This window comes from Dysidea avara, chromosome 3, assembly GCF_963678975.1.
Source record: "Dysidea avara chromosome 3, odDysAvar1.4, whole genome shotgun sequence".
Taxonomy (NCBI): Eukaryota; Metazoa; Porifera; class Demospongiae; order Dictyoceratida; family Dysideidae; genus Dysidea; species Dysidea avara.
Window position 1 is genome coordinate 26,118,149 of NC_089274.1, and position 16,077 is coordinate 26,134,225.

A 16,077-nucleotide genomic window follows, 5' to 3' on the forward strand; every position below is an offset into this window, starting at 1 on the left:
GTTTCAGGCGCCATGTTTGTCGCCCATCAATAACTATACACTACCCTGAATTTAGCTATACTCACGGCACGTGCGACCGATTGCCTGGCGTAATGGAGCAGTTGATTCCTCGACATTTCCTTCACTGTGTGAGTTACTTGTTGTCAATTGACGCAGCTCAGTTTTGTGTATCCCTTCATTCGTTGTAGCTAGACTATATATAGCTATGTAGCTGACTCGATCCACAAAGTAGAATATAATATTCGATGCCATGGTATACGCCGGATGTCTCTGGTCCCATGATACGCAAGTTTCAGCCTCCTTGCAGGTCCCATACTCATCCGTACATGCATGTAAAGAATGAAATGCTCATACCCGGCAACTACAAGACTGAGTGTACATTCGTATGCGGTACGTCACTGCTCTCTACGTACTGCAGCAACTGTGCCGGCTGATCGACCATCAGTACATGAGTATTGCCAATAGTAAATAAGTTGCTACAGGTTTTGTCCTCTTAAGTATCAGTAAGCCAAGGGGTGGTCACCCAGCTAGCTAGCGGATACACTTGCAACCAGGCCCTTGATCAAGAACTTTGATCATTGAAATTTTGCCTTGGCTTGATATCACCTAAAGAGCCTTGATTCTTGATTGTCAACCATATTAGCCTGTTATATTACTCATTTTGGCCTTTGAAGGTGGTTAATCACCACTTCTACAGATGTCTTGATCGTTTGACTATGATTCACTGCAAAAAGCCTAGCTCTTAATTGGTTGTGAATGTTTCAACAGATAGTATAGAATGACTTACCCCTTGAAGGATGGCTATAGACTATCTACATAACTAAACTGTATTTGTTGGCCAGTCTGACTACCTATATGAATCAGTATGACATTTGCAGCTCTAAACACAATAGCTAGTCATGTCGGTTACACTTGAGTACAGGATAAATTATAGAGTAGACCTCCCACAGATTTGTGGCTGTTGTATAATTGACAAGTTTATATGTTGTGGTTGTATGCACCTTTGAAGGTCTTCAGTACAGGCACTTGTGCCACCTTATATAATTGTAAAAACAACCTCAAATAGTTTAGTGATGCTCAAATTCCTGAGAGATGCAGCCAAGTCTTAATTTAATACTAGGCCATGTCAACTTGATTACCAACCAACCCATTTTTTTCATAGAATGAAAATGAAGCACTGAAAACTCTGAGTACAACCATTGTATTCTACCAATGCATTTAACTACTGCGAATATACTCAAAAACCTAGTTCAAAAACACTGGCTGCAAACAGTTATTCTAGTTGCTGTTTCATTAAGACCATGTGTCCTTACTTGTACAGTGAAACCTCGTTAATAGGGCCACCTATGGGACCCATGATAAGTGGCCCTATTACTGAGGTGGCCCTATTACTGAGGTGGCCCTATTACCGAAAACCTTATTAATGCAGCCATAAAACAAAATGGGCTTATTATTGAGGTTTTCAACAAACCAGCAACTGTAACATCAGTATACAATTGATCTAACTAAACACACTATGTAGAGTTTATCACAGAGAAAGGTAGGAGCATACGATGTACCAATTATTCCAGCAATACTTGAGACATATTGGCTGGAAAAGTATGAAGTATACTGCCAGAATAATGGGTACCGCTTTCAGTAGTTAAAATGTGCACTTAAGCACAGCAACTTTTGCAGTGATATCTTGACTGCCTGCTCAGCAGATCTCTTTCCTGAGGGAACATTGTATTAGTTTTACCAGTTTGGTTCAGTGGTATGTGGCCACTGGCCTTTATAATGAGGTGGTCCTATTAACGAAACTTAAATAAATGTAACATAATGGAAAATACTTTTGGACTTGCTGGACCTGGCCACTATAATGAGGTGGCCTCATTACTGAGGTGGCCACTAAGTGAGGTTTCACTGTATTTTGTAATTTTTGTACCTTTCCCCCTGATTTCTTTATTTATATGCCAACTTACTGACCCTATATTCTTGAGATTTTCTCTCGTGAAACAACTGATCTAGCCATTTTTCTAAACATCTTGTCTACCAACAGTTTTGTGGATTTGCCCAGTAGACACACACAAGAGTGACAACAAGCAAAAGTAGGAATTAGAATGTGGAGACAAAAAAGAATTTATTATAGCATCCTGTGTACACATGTCCATACGTAATTTGTATTAATGCATGGCATGAATTAATAGCTGACAAATTACTCTGTTGTAGGGCCACTTGGTTAGAAACGTCACCTCTCTGAAATGCATGACTAACTATTTGTTGAGAAATTTATATAGTATACAGCCACCTCCTAGTAAGGCCAAAATTCTTGGTCCAGAAGGTGACTATATAGAATTAGAGTGAAATATACATACATAATTCTATGTGACATTAGTTTGTCAATTTTCTATATATATAGTTCATATCAGTTTACCCTGTTCATCCCATAATGTGTTTTCTTGGAGAAGTTTATTCCAAGGATCATGTGGTATTGTCACTAAGAAATGTGACTTGTCCTTGTTGTGACTAAATCACCATCCTATGGATTATGATTTTGTAATTTGTATCAATTATGGATAACAACATGTTTATGTACCTGCATTTTGTTTGCATACTTTGTATGTCAACAAAGGCAGTATGGCTATAATGTACTACAATCACAATTACTTAGTTATGTATGTGTGTTCTTATTTATATTTTAGTGTCGAGAAAAATATTTGATGAAGTTTGGTAGTCCATGTCTCACTCAGCCTCCCAAAGGATACACTGTGCGCTACACTTATCCTAATGGAAAGCATGAATCTGTTGGAGTGGAAGGTGTTAAAAGGGATGAATTGATTGTCTCCTCTTCTCCAAGTAATCTTTGGTATCTACATGTGTGCATCCATATCCTATAAACATTATTTATATACATGCACACAACACTCCTATAGTACTTAAAGTATCAATGTGCCTGAACTTCCATATGCTAGATCTTACACATACTAGTTGTATGCCTATAATACGTAACTGTTTGTATATTGTTTGGTGTAGAGTATGACAGCTCCTGCAAAGTGACTGTGGAAGTTTGTACTTACCAAGGCTCAAAGAGTACTGTTGTGGCTAAGTTTAATATCGAGCTATTGTCTTTATCAGACTATCTATTTCAGAAGATCTTCTTTCCATCAAAGGATAAACGTGAGATTTTTTATTGTAAAATGTTTTATTGCTGGGCATGCTATATAATGGTTTTCCATAGTGAGACTTTTAGTATTTAAGGTCATCTAATTTGTGAGTAAAATGTTTTCACATGATTTTACAAAGGTCACATGTTGAAAGCTCTATCATTAATAGACTTTTAAAAGAAATAAATCATTGTAGTTTAGCCATCGTTTGCTGTAAAGTGTCCAGCGTCCTCTTAAGGGTTTTCCCAGACTATTTTTAGTATGGACACAACTGTTGATTGCTAAATATTTTGTGTAAGGTTATTTAATTTTGTGTGATGCTACTAATAACCTTATATGGTATGTATATGTGTATGTAGTTGTAATAAGAGAAGCTTTCATGTGTGAGTACATACTTTCTATCTGGGAGAATTATTGGTAAACACGATTTGTGGTTTACTAGCTACCTCTTTTTAAAACACCATATATGGTAAATCATTTTGATTTTGATAGCAAGTCAGTGGCACTGGATTTTCCAGTCCCTTATTCTAACACGTGTGGGAAAATGGGAAAATTTGAGTAGATACCTCTGTGTGCCCTGTTAAGGTGGATAATTGTAAACTAATACTCATCATGTTGTTGTAACTCTGTTATCAAACCATGAATGGCCACCAGCATTTTTAATACACGCATAATTGTAACTGGACAACAGACTGGAAAACTCTGATAACAGTTGTATATCTTTCAGAATCTGACAAGCCTAGCCTTGCAGGCTTACACTAGCAAGATTTAGAGTAGACATATTATGGTTATCAGTATCATAACAAGTAAATTTCTCATGTAGCTCAAGATTGCCTTGTAGTGATGTCACTACCTAGTACAGTGTATATATGTAATATACAATGCAAGTAAAATTATAATATAACATTAAAGTGTTTGTGACTACTAGCACATGACTCTAACATACATTATCACCTGTAACCACCAAGCCATAAGTATGGCTTTTGTCAAACCACATGTGGTACTTACTTGCACTAAACAAACAGGATGATCATATAGGGTAAACCCGTTGTACATATGGAGGGTAAAACTGTAGATTTTCATTGTTCATTAGAAACTAATCCAGAAATTCAAATTCATATTATTGTTCTTGGTGTTCTCTCGTATGTGAGAGAAAAGTGTTTCCTACATATCATGTGAAATGATTTGATACTGTGTTCCATGTAGTAAGGCTATGTAGCTGCCACCTTTGGCTAACTATCTAACTATTTACCTTGACAACAATAAGGGAAAAGTTTTTTACATTCACACTTGGCCAATCTATGTAGCTAGGTACGTACATACATGGTTATTGTTTGTCATTTTCACTGATAGAATTTTCTGAAGTTGTGGATCCTAAAATAGCATCTAGCCTTCTCGCAATGTTTCTGGCATTTTACTGCAACCTTGACAAGGATGTGAACAAAGAGCAGCAAATTGACGGGATCCTGCAAACGTTAATAAGCCAGTCTAAGGATCACAAAGGAAATCTAGCTTCAATCACTACAGGTATATATATGTTTTGTATACAGACATACAACGAACAACTCTCCAAATACATAAGTAATGGATACAATGCTGATGTTTGGTTGCATACAGGCACAACAGTTGATGTATTGCTTGCAAACTCAGTCTGTACAAGCTATTATAAAGTAACATTATAAAGCTATCACTACTAAAGCATATATCAAATTCTAGGCTTGATAAGATGTACATTTAGGGTCAATTGTATAGAAGCTAAAAAGCAACTCTACATTTCCTTGGTTAGATCACAAATAATGTAATGTTAATAAATATGGAGACCTCAGTTAATTAGAGATATAACCACCCTGGAACGTGTGCAGCGTAGAACTACTAAATTCACATTGAATGACTACATCTCATCTTATAAATCAAGGATACAACAACTAAATTTATTACCACTAATGTGTACATCTATGAACTGAATGATTTAATGTTTCTGATCAAATCCTTGAACACACCAACAGACAACTTTGACATCAGAAATTATATCTCTTTCAACACCAACAGCACTAGACCTGGAAGCCACTTGAAACTATACGCCACCCTAGGACAGTATCCATCACTCATCATCATTTCTATTTCAATCGAATTGTAAGACTTTGGAATCATCTACCTGTTATAAACTTATTTATGTCATCAAACAAAGACTTACAAAACATCTATGGGACCATTTTACAGTTAACTTCAACTCTGATCAATCCTGTTAATTTCATCCTTATGTTCATGCCATCGATGCTCAAGACAACCAGTCTCCACCAATTTTCTCTCCCTTTAATTACTGACACTGATCTGCAAATTAGTAATAAGTACATAGTTACTCTACATAGTTAGTAACAAGTAACTGTAATGTAGTTAATCAATGTATAGCTGTACATTTCTGGCTGTGGGCACAGGTTGCCCACAGGCCTTTGATGCAGGCTCTCTCCTGCGTCAAAAAGCATTATAAATGAATAAATTAATATACATTATTTTCTGTTTACATGAGTTTGAGGTGGTTTACTTGTTCTTCTATTTTAGCATCTTATGGGACTCAAGAAAACATAATTCATTTTGCACTGCGTAACAGGCTGAATAAGACTGCATGTTACTTAATCCGAAATTTAAGAGGCTATGACCACTTGTATCTAGAGCAGGATAAAAACTGTAAGACTCCACTTGATTTAGCCAAGGAGGCTGGATATCATGACCTTGCTGAGGACATAACAGAAAAGGCTGCCGTTGAAGTCAAGGATTTTCCTGGAGGCAAAGTAAATAATTATATGGTTTATGTGGTCAAGTGTACAAGTGAGTACTGCATAGAAAAGAGTGGGTATATTGTGTATGTGTTACTATGTAGCTAGTGCATGCATAAATGATAATTTGCTGGACTAATTTTGCTGGAACAGCTGGTACAGACTAGTCTAACCACTAGCAGTTGTCTAATTGCTTTCTAAAAGTGTTCTCATAGAGTACCTCCATTGGGCTTACCACCTTACCTCATTTATAGTCTACCTATCACCTGTTGTAATAATACTAAATTTTCCCAATATTTGGGTGGAATTATACTTTACTAACACAATAGCAGCCAATATAAGACTGCCGTCATGATGAGAATTTGGTAAGTGCAGCTTTATCTTTAACCAATGTTTTCTATGTGCAATATATAAAAAAGTCTACGTGATTTTGTTATAATCGTATTTATTACAACACAATGTACATTGTATTTCCATTATGTAATTATCTTTTCTATCACAGAGGCCACTTGGTAAGACCAACAGCAATCTCTATGTTGCTGTTCCTTCAACACCAGCTGATGACTATGTCTTCCAGTCATGTAAACCTATATCTAAGGCAATCGTTCGTGAAAGGTTCAAACATCCACGAATTACAGAATTGTTGGAGGTACATTTGTCTGTATGTGTGCATGCGTGTGTACGTGTGTGGGTGCATTAAAATGTGTCTGTTAGCAAAATGCTCTTTTAGTGAACCTCATAATTACATTTTTTTAAAAAAGCACTGACTGATTTAAATTATTGAAGGTAAAAAACATTAGGGATGTTGTTAAGCACTCTTAGTTTATTGTGTTCAATTCACTACTGTCTGCTTTATGTAAACTTGTTTTCATTGGCTAGCAAGACAGCAACCTGTAATCATAGATAATAGAGTACAAAAAAGAGATAGGGAACGAAATAATGTGACATCACAAAACACATACATTTCTATTGGAATTCCGTGTATTATGTCACGAACATACTCGTCACGCTTGCTGCGCTTGTATCAAAGAGTAACAAATTGTTGTAAAGACAGAATTTTGTAACCAATGATTGTGAAACTTCGCTACAATGAACTCAAGCAAGTAATTGAAGGAATTAGGATGGTACCAACTCTCAAGGAAGTTATACACAAAATAAAATTGAAAGGAGAAAAACAGCCAATAACTTTCAAACCCCATAACTTTCTTTGCAAATATAGGCTATACTTTTAACTGTGATTACCATTTAACAGAAAACAGAGGAACAGTTGCTCAAAGAAATGGCAAATTATCTTCCAAAAGTTTAAACCCCCTAGCAGTGCTACGCAAAGGTAAAAGACTGTGTTAGTGAAATGCCTAGCTTACCACAAGACTCGAAAGTGGAACTAGCTATACAACAAGTGGCATGGACGAGGCATGAAGGTATGAGATTTTGGCAAGAGAATTCAAACCGTAGATTTTGTAACAAAGTGTATCGCATTAACTGTGGCTGTTACATGCTGTTGTACCTTTGCTCATAGTACTCACAAAGGCCTTTGCACTTGTTGTGGTCTGTTGGATTACTATTTACACTGCTTAGAGCACTAATTCCCATACTTGAGCACAGAATTGTCTTGTCCTTTTCAAGTCACGTGTAATGGAAATCAAACCGGAAATCACTTGCGTTTCCTATCCTTTTAAGTACTCTATTATCTATGTTGTAATAATGGCATTTCAAACTGAGTCATCAGCTGGATTTCACATTGTTTTATATTACAGCTGTGTATACAAATACCTTTGCATATGTGTATGTACGTGTATGTCTGTCACTTCACTTACTATGATCACTCATAGGTTGGTGATTCAGTTGACATTATTGATGGTCCCACAAATGGTTACTACTATGTTTGCTTCAAGGGTTGTTACTGCTATATGCCTGAGGTGATACTGTTGAAGGTATGCTCTAAATTGTTTGGAACAACTCCACAAACATTAACAAATAATATTTTTTTGCATTTTTCATGAGCTCAGCAGCAAAATTGTGGTTCATAATGGGGAACATATTATTTTGCCATGCAATTGTATGTCATATGTCTGAAGCCTTTCTTTAGTTTGGTGCAGTGTTAAATGACACACTGTCATGTGTCTTGATGCTGTATAGTGCACGTTGTGGTTGGTATCTATGTTTTTTCACTTATCAAAGTTGTTTAACTGAGGATTGGTCAAAGTTTCCTGTTGCACTGTATGCACTACAACATTTATTCTTCACAATTTATAGTACAGTTCTTGTAATAAAAGAGGCGCATATTTTTCAATTGGGAATTTACTGCTGCCTTAGTTACTACCACCACAGGCTGCTGCTTATACTCCTTCCTTAAATGGAAATAGTTTTGGAGTACAGTTAACAGTTAAGTGAATGATGAGGTCTAGTATTTAGGCACCTTCCAATTACACTGGCATAATATTGGACATAATAGTGTCTGGCATAGTGCTAGTATAATGGGCGAAACAATTGTGTCATACTGTAAATTCTTGTCAGTGAAATGCATGTCATGGACAAAAGATTGATATACTCTAATAAAACAGTCAGTAACTCTCTAATAGATCAGTCACTATTTGACAAATCTGTTTTATTAGATTAAATGCATCTTTAAAATTGCCAGATAAATACATTTTCCTTTGACAGCTATTCAGAAAATTCATTTGTAATTGGTACAAAAATATTGAGCATATCAGGTAGAATTTTTGTGTTCTATATCTTAATAGGTAACATCTTATAATATTAACCAGCTTACATGTAATATATAGCTACTATGCTCATTGCAAGGGGAGAATGGTTGCATGAGTATGTGGGAATGTGCACAGATCATGATTGTCTTTACTAAAGCATGCATGTAATGTGTTTCCACATACTGTGCATATTGCTCGTATAAAATGTAGTATGGCGATAACAGCACTTACAGCAATATAATTCAGTGGTGTACCTAGGAATGGGCCTAGGTGAGCCTGTGCCCTACCTGGTGCCCTACCAAATAGAGCGGTCAATCATTCTAATAAAGCAGTAACTCTGTTCAGAGCAGTGTAGCAAACTATGTAGTTATAAATAAGTTCTTTATCAGTGATATAATATAGTTGGTGGAGGGCTGCCATTGCAAACAGGCAGTTACCTTTTTTTTTTCCTTGGCCCTACCAAACCTCAGAGTTATGAGTACAATTAAACACATTAGATCCATTGCAGGTGGACACAACCATCCAGAATGATACTGTACATAATTATGAAGACATTGACTATACCCAGCTACAACGCGATCAAGTTAGTAATATTATTGAGATGTGTAGTTATTGAATGATGCTGTCATATGTTTTAGACGGTCGGTGAAGACTTATACACAAGTGTAACTGCAGAGCAAGTTCAGACCAATATTACCACACCAGCTAGTCCCACTGCAGCAAGTATAGCAGAACGACAGCCAATGGCCCCTCCTAGAGAAAAGAAGAAGAAGTCTGCTACTACGCCAAGATCTTCCAGCACAAGCAGTGCAAGTACAGCCAGCACAAGCAGTGCAAGCACAGCACAGCTGAGCACAAAAAAAAATGAAAAGTCTGTCTCGCATCCAAAACGACCTCCTCTTCCATCATTTTCAATTCCATCCCGTCAAAAATCTCAAAGTCTTCGAACACCTCCACGCAAGTCTAAGTCAGTTTCACATGTAGAGGCAATTTATGATACTCCTATTATAAAATCACCACCTCTTTCTATAAGCCAGGTAGATGAGCCTGAGGAATGCTATGTGGAACCATTTATCCCTCCGAGTACCAGTGGTCCTGAATCTGATACTAAGGAAAAGCCTGTCACAGATAGTTCTGCAGCAAATACCAACTCTCCCACAACTGAGAAAAGCAAAAGTACTAAAGAAAAGCCTATCACAAATAGTACTACTGCAAGCGACAGCAGTGCCACAACTGAGAAGAACAAGACCTCTTTGGAAAAAACCCTCACTAACAACAGCACAACAAGCAGCAGCTCTCTCACAAATGAGAAAACTTCTGAGGAGAAAGCTGTCACAAATAATGTTGCTGCTGCGACTGAGAAGAAAAATGCTCCTGTTAAAAACAAGGTGACTAATTTGAATGAAACCAAAAGTGAAGAGACTAAAAGTACACAAAATTCAAGTCCTGCTCGCATTTCATCTGTTGATGTAGCACCTCCAAGCCATAACACTGAAGCCATTGATAATATCTCACAACAGACGACAACAAATGGTGGGACAAATTCTACTTCCACTGCTAGATCTGTATCAGCAGCAAAGAAATTTTTTGAAGCTAAGTCACCACCTCCTGGTAGCAAGCCAACTGCTCCCAAGAAGCCAGTTTTACACAAGAAGCTAGCTACTACTAGTGCTACTACTAGTACTACTACTAGTACTACTAATGCTGCAGGGACCACTGCTAACTCCCAACTAGCTAATAACAGCTCCAACACTGAATGCCAAGATGGTACTAATGACTCTCAGTCAGCTTCAAACAAAGAAAAAACACCTGAGAAGGACCAAGGAAAGGAGTAATCAGTTACTTTGTGTATCTAATTTCTATGTTTCTTTTCAAGTGTGTGCCTTAACGTGTTATAAAATGTGTTGTTTTAGCTACATGCATCAGAGAATGTTTTACTATGTTACAGTCATGTATATTACTAACATGCAAGTTAAGGAGACTATTATGTATAAATACTTGTTTCCTACTGTATGTAACAATATTTGTTGATTTTTTATGCATATCATGTACAGGGTTAGCATTTGAATAATGTGGTACGATAGCATCTGCTCTATCTGATTAAATGGTTACTGATCCAAGGTGTATTAATAACATCCTTGGATCGAGATTTCAGCTCAGCAAAGTATGCATATTGCACAAAAGCTTATCTTAACATAGGAAGGTACAATACTGGACTGGTGTTTTTTTTGTCTTTAGTTTCATCTTTTACATTCCAGGGCACAGGGTTGTGTTTGTTGCTGTATTTGTTAAAACTTATCCCTCAGAAATGTCTACTTGATATATACATCCTCCACCAAAGCATCTATTGCAGACTAATTGCACATATAGCATGCTCTGTTAGTTGAATGATAGTAAATAGTGCCTGTGTTGATCCCCAAATGTTAGCAGTATTGAAGAGAGATATTCTGGATCAACTGCTAGATTTGCACAAAGACACTAAAATTTTTCAGGAGATTAGATGTTGAAATGATATATCAGTACCTGCAATTACACCTGTACAACAGATAATCATACCAAGTAGTGAGTTGTAATATTACATATGCGTGTGTTGTACCATTCCCCTACAAAATAGAATGGTTTGGTAGAGAAGGCACCAAGGAGGCATTTCTACATAATTTAAATATGGCAAAAAAAACTAATATATTGCTAATACCATAACTAATCCAATAATCTTGGGACATATCACGCTCACATTCAAGCAGTTTTGACTAGAGCAAGTGTTGAATAGCCAATGTGCCTAATAAAATGCAATCTAAAAAAAACACCAGTTCAGTAGTCCATTCTAGTGGTCCAGTCCTGTGTTTGTACCTTCCCTGTTAACATGTAACCAAGAGCACTGATTTAAAAGAGTGTGTAAACAGTGGAATGGACTACTGGGCTGGTGGAATGATCCAAATAAGTACAACTCCCCTTAAATAAGCAAATAAATTATATAGGATTCCCTTTGAAGTCAGCTCTTTTAGCATAGTTCATTTATCGTCAACTTTACCAGTTAGGCACTGGAGGGTGAACACAGAAGCCAGAGCCTGTATGAGGTGTTTACCACTAACCTAGGAGCCTAAGCAAGTACCCTAAAGTGAAATGGGACTATCTTGTAAGCATTTACAATGAACCTTTTCCACAATTATGTCAGAAAACAGCCAAAGTTTCATTGTGGCAGTGCCACATTGCACACTGAACTAAAAGACAAGTTAGTCATAAGTCATACAAGTGCTGTGTGGTAAGGATAAGTGTGCTAAATGAGCTGACTTCAAGGGGAATCTTATTTAATTTTGCTTACTAAAGGGGGAGGAGTTGGATCTAAAAAATGATATCAAACTTTTTAAAAATTCATTCCATCATTATTCCACTGTTTACACACTCCCCTCTAGATAAATTTCTCTTACAACAGTATCCAATGGTGAAATCAACTCCAGAATGTACATGTCTTGTGGTTATAGTGATTTATAAACAGCATTGTTGTCATAACAAACATCTATGAAGGTGTTGATGAGTAAGTGATCATCACTTCACTTTTTAATGTTAGCTACCATCAATTTGACAGATTCTAATGGTTCATAATAGAGATCGCCTATGTTTTTTGGCCAAAATTCTAATACACACCTAAACACCACCTTAGGAAGCTCCCCTGACCACAAAAGAAGCCTTAAAAGTTAATTTGGAAGAAGTTTAGTTCCACTGGAAAATATGAAGTCAAAAGGAATGAATAAAAGTACTTTTTTAATTTTTTGAAATATGCTAATTTGTTCATCTTAATATTATTTTTTTTCCACAGGGCTAGAGCAAAATGTGATAACACCCATTCTCAAGCAAATTTGCTTCTTGTAGGTTCACTTTGCCATTGATCTTCTGACTTAGTTTCTGCAAGGGTGACCAATGTGTTAATAAGTATCCAATCTATTTATACCAACACAGAGGAGGGTGGACATGCGCACGTGAGCGCATACATTTGTATTAAAGTATAACTAAGCCTTCAGCGAAGTTTAAATAAGTACCATTCGAAAGTTTGCTGGACGTTTAGTATATTTCGCCGGTCTGCCCCACTTTTCCCCGCTATTCCGGGCACGTAAATCGCTCTTGAATTTATAGAGGATCACGTGTGCAGTAAGTTTGTAGGTGGAATCGATGCGTTGCACTCTAGAGACAACTTATAAGCTTGTATTCGAGCCCAAAAATCGTCGAAGAAGGTATTATGAGCCTCCTATGCTCGCTCCCATGGAATTAAAGAAAGGATAGCGGACGCCGCTAGCGTGTCCTCATGGAGAATCAAGCAGGAAACAAGACACCTTCGTACTCATTTTCTTCCGTTTGGCACAAGAAACACAAGATAAATTAGTGTGGCTGTTGCTAAACAGTTTTAATCACTTCATTTTAGTCTTGGTATTAGAAATATTCAATTAACGGTAATAGTTTTCAGTAGCAACAAGTTCATTTGGAAACCTTACATCATTACCTATATTTAACCACAGTATATTAAGTGCAACAATGTTGTGTACCACTGGGTAATTGACTTATTGTGACCACATCACTGCACATGTGGGAATAGTCCAGAAGCCATACTATTGCTGACCACAGCATGCTTATAGTCAAAGCTGTATAGTATCAGGAGCTTATAAGCGCCGGCGCTTATAAGCTCCTGATAGTACAAAGTACATAATTATAAGCGCCTTCGGCGCTTATAAGCTCCTGATAGTACAAAGTACATTCAATACATTACACTGGTGTTTGCTAACTCTGACAGTATTAGCTGAGGCTACTTAACAGCTACTATATAAATGATGACTACAGGGACGGATCTAGGGGGTGGGCTTTGGGGGCTGAAGCCCCCCCCCTCCCTTCACTTTTAGGCTTTACTTGGTCAATATGCTGAGGATTATAATGAAATTTTGTCTTAGCATAATTATATGATCACTAATAATACAAGTACTCATAAAACCACCTTATAAACATCTTTCCAAGGCATTATTAGTGGATTTATGCTAAAGGTTATGCAACAAAGACCCGGATCAGCATGGAGGTGTACAAGATCTAGATACTCTAATAGAACAGTTACCTAACTACTCTAATAGAACATTCAGTGTAAGCATAAAAGTTGGTTCTATTATGGAATTTTTCCAAATCTGCCTGCACCTATACATACAATGAGGTGCATTGATCTGTTTAAAAGGCTTGTTCATCTACTTGTGTAGTTATTACCGGTACCGGTATACTTAATTCAGGTACATTATTTTCATTGAAAATGCTCAATTTCGTATCATTCAAATTCTAGTTTCAACATTATTTTTCTATCATGCATGCAATTGTGAGAGGGTGCATCATGTGCTTGGTTGTCTGAACCTACCCAAACCTTTCCATTAGCAAATGCTGCAGAGAGCCATATATATATACATAAAGGTAGTATATAAAATATCTACAGGCAGAAATATACATTTTATGTGGAAATGTTTCTAAGTTGCAGTATTATAACATCTGTATATTTCAAAATTTTCCTGAGAGGGGCATGCCCCCAGACCCCCCTAGTTCCAGCATGCTTTTGCTGGGAGGTGTGCTTTGCACACCTCCACCCAAGAGATTAGTACCTTGAGTTAACCTCCCCCCCTTTTATAAATCCTAGATCCATCCCTGGACTAACTTGATATACATGTTTAGTGCTGTGTAATATTAGCAACTCTTATTATCATGCTATAGCTATCCATAAATAGATTTATAAATAGTAAACAAACTAGTGTAAAAATAATTTAAAACATCAAAACAAACATGGGAAAAGAGATTGTTGAAAAAAGTAAACAAGCCAGCATGTTAAACACACAGAGGTCTCTATTTGGACACAAATAAACATTTATATAGAAGTACTCAGTACTTATCTGCCCCTGATCATGATTTATGGAGAAACTACTGTTTTTTCCTTAGTTTCTATACCATATCCATTGAGTTCAAAAAAACTATTTTTTACAACTAGCCCAAACCTGAGACCAGGGGGGGAGGTTTGGTAGTAGTGCATATAAAATATAAACAAAATTTTCTTTTGTGTTTAAATTTTGTGTTCTATATTGTCACAATTGTTGTGTTGCAAAATGTCAGTGAAGAGAATGATTGAATAGATTTCAGAGGAGTGTGGGAGCATACAGGTGATTTAGCTATGTAGTTGAAACATAATTGTGGCAACATTGAATCTGAGAGCACTTTGAGATAAGTGACTGAGATCTGGAACTAGGAAATAGCAAACAAACTTACAGTGATGTACAAGCCAATTCTTTAGATCAAACTATTGTTATATAAGGGAATTATTTAATATCAATAGTGCCTGGGAAAATGACCATAACCATATGTAGCAATTTTAGTGGACCACAAGTGGAAAACTTTTGAAAATGGTAATCTCAAGACTGGCCCTTGAGATACTTTTAGTCAAATCCCTGTAAACATGCACAGCACATGTATGTAATTTTTGACTTAATTCTTTTCTGTGGTGCAGTTTTCTATTTAGTTTGACTTTTACAACTAGCCAAATCACCATTTACAACTAGCCAAAAGTCATTTACAAGCAGCTTTTTGGCCACAACTAGCCCCTTTTTTTAGCCCCTGGTTCAAATAGAGATCTCTGTGTGTTTAACATGCTGGCTTGTTTGACTCTTGTTTCTTTACTTTTTTCAGCGATCTCTATTCCCATGTTTTAATTTTTAGTTGTACGCTTTCTGAAATAGAATTTGGTGAACCGCCTTATGGATTCAACTAATTATTTTCTAGTAGTGGTAACTAGCTTTCATACAAAGGGCACAGCACTAACATAAATGCTGTAGTATATGGTTTGAGTTCAAAGTTGAAGTTCGAGGGTCTATATAGGAGTTGGTCTTTGTTTTTTTTTTAAATTAATGATGATGTTCTATTAGGGTAGTTGACTGTTCTATTAGAGTATTTCGATGTTTAGCAGCATTTTAAGCAGTTTTTACCCCCAAAGTTGATGAAAGTTGATCCCCTCTTGTTGATTCCTAGAAGAGATTAGCTCTTTTCTTCTCACTCTCTCCATCTTTTCATTGCCCATGTATATGCTTTAGATGCGTACTGTAGATCTTTCTAGCTAAATTTTGGAGTTTTTCAGCCTCTTATGCACCCCCCAAATCCGCCCTTGCTGTGCATGTCTGCATAATAAAAAAAAAGATAGTTTGTTGCTGTAAATCAGTATTTCAAGCATTATATATAACTGGTCAGTGACATATGGATACATGATCCCTCACATCCTCGGTAGTAACATTTCATATTTATATGCACATGTAGTTTAAGTAGTTGTATCAAAGGGATATCTCCAAACTAATTTTGCTATCAGCATTATGACACTTATTAAATTTCAACCAACCCCGTCACACTATGAAACTGCAATAGAAGCACAAAACACATATTCTTTACTTGAATATC

At 36.6% G+C, this 16,077-nt stretch overlaps 1 protein-coding gene across 1 annotated transcript; it reads left to right on the forward strand.

Moving 5' to 3' along the window:
* On the forward strand, window positions 1–10,684 carry LOC136250500 (uncharacterized). Its single transcript, XM_066042713.1, has 9 exons — window positions 1–128; window positions 2,682–2,835; window positions 3,013–3,156; window positions 4,497–4,670; window positions 5,703–5,932; window positions 6,420–6,566; window positions 7,750–7,851; window positions 9,134–9,208; window positions 9,264–10,684. The coding sequence occupies exons 1-9, from the start codon at window positions 93–95 to the stop codon at window positions 10,458–10,460; spliced, it is 2,259 nt and encodes a 752-aa protein (XP_065898785.1). The 5' UTR covers window positions 1–92; the 3' UTR covers window positions 10,461–10,684.
* Window positions 10,685–16,077: the final 5,393 nt, after the last annotated feature.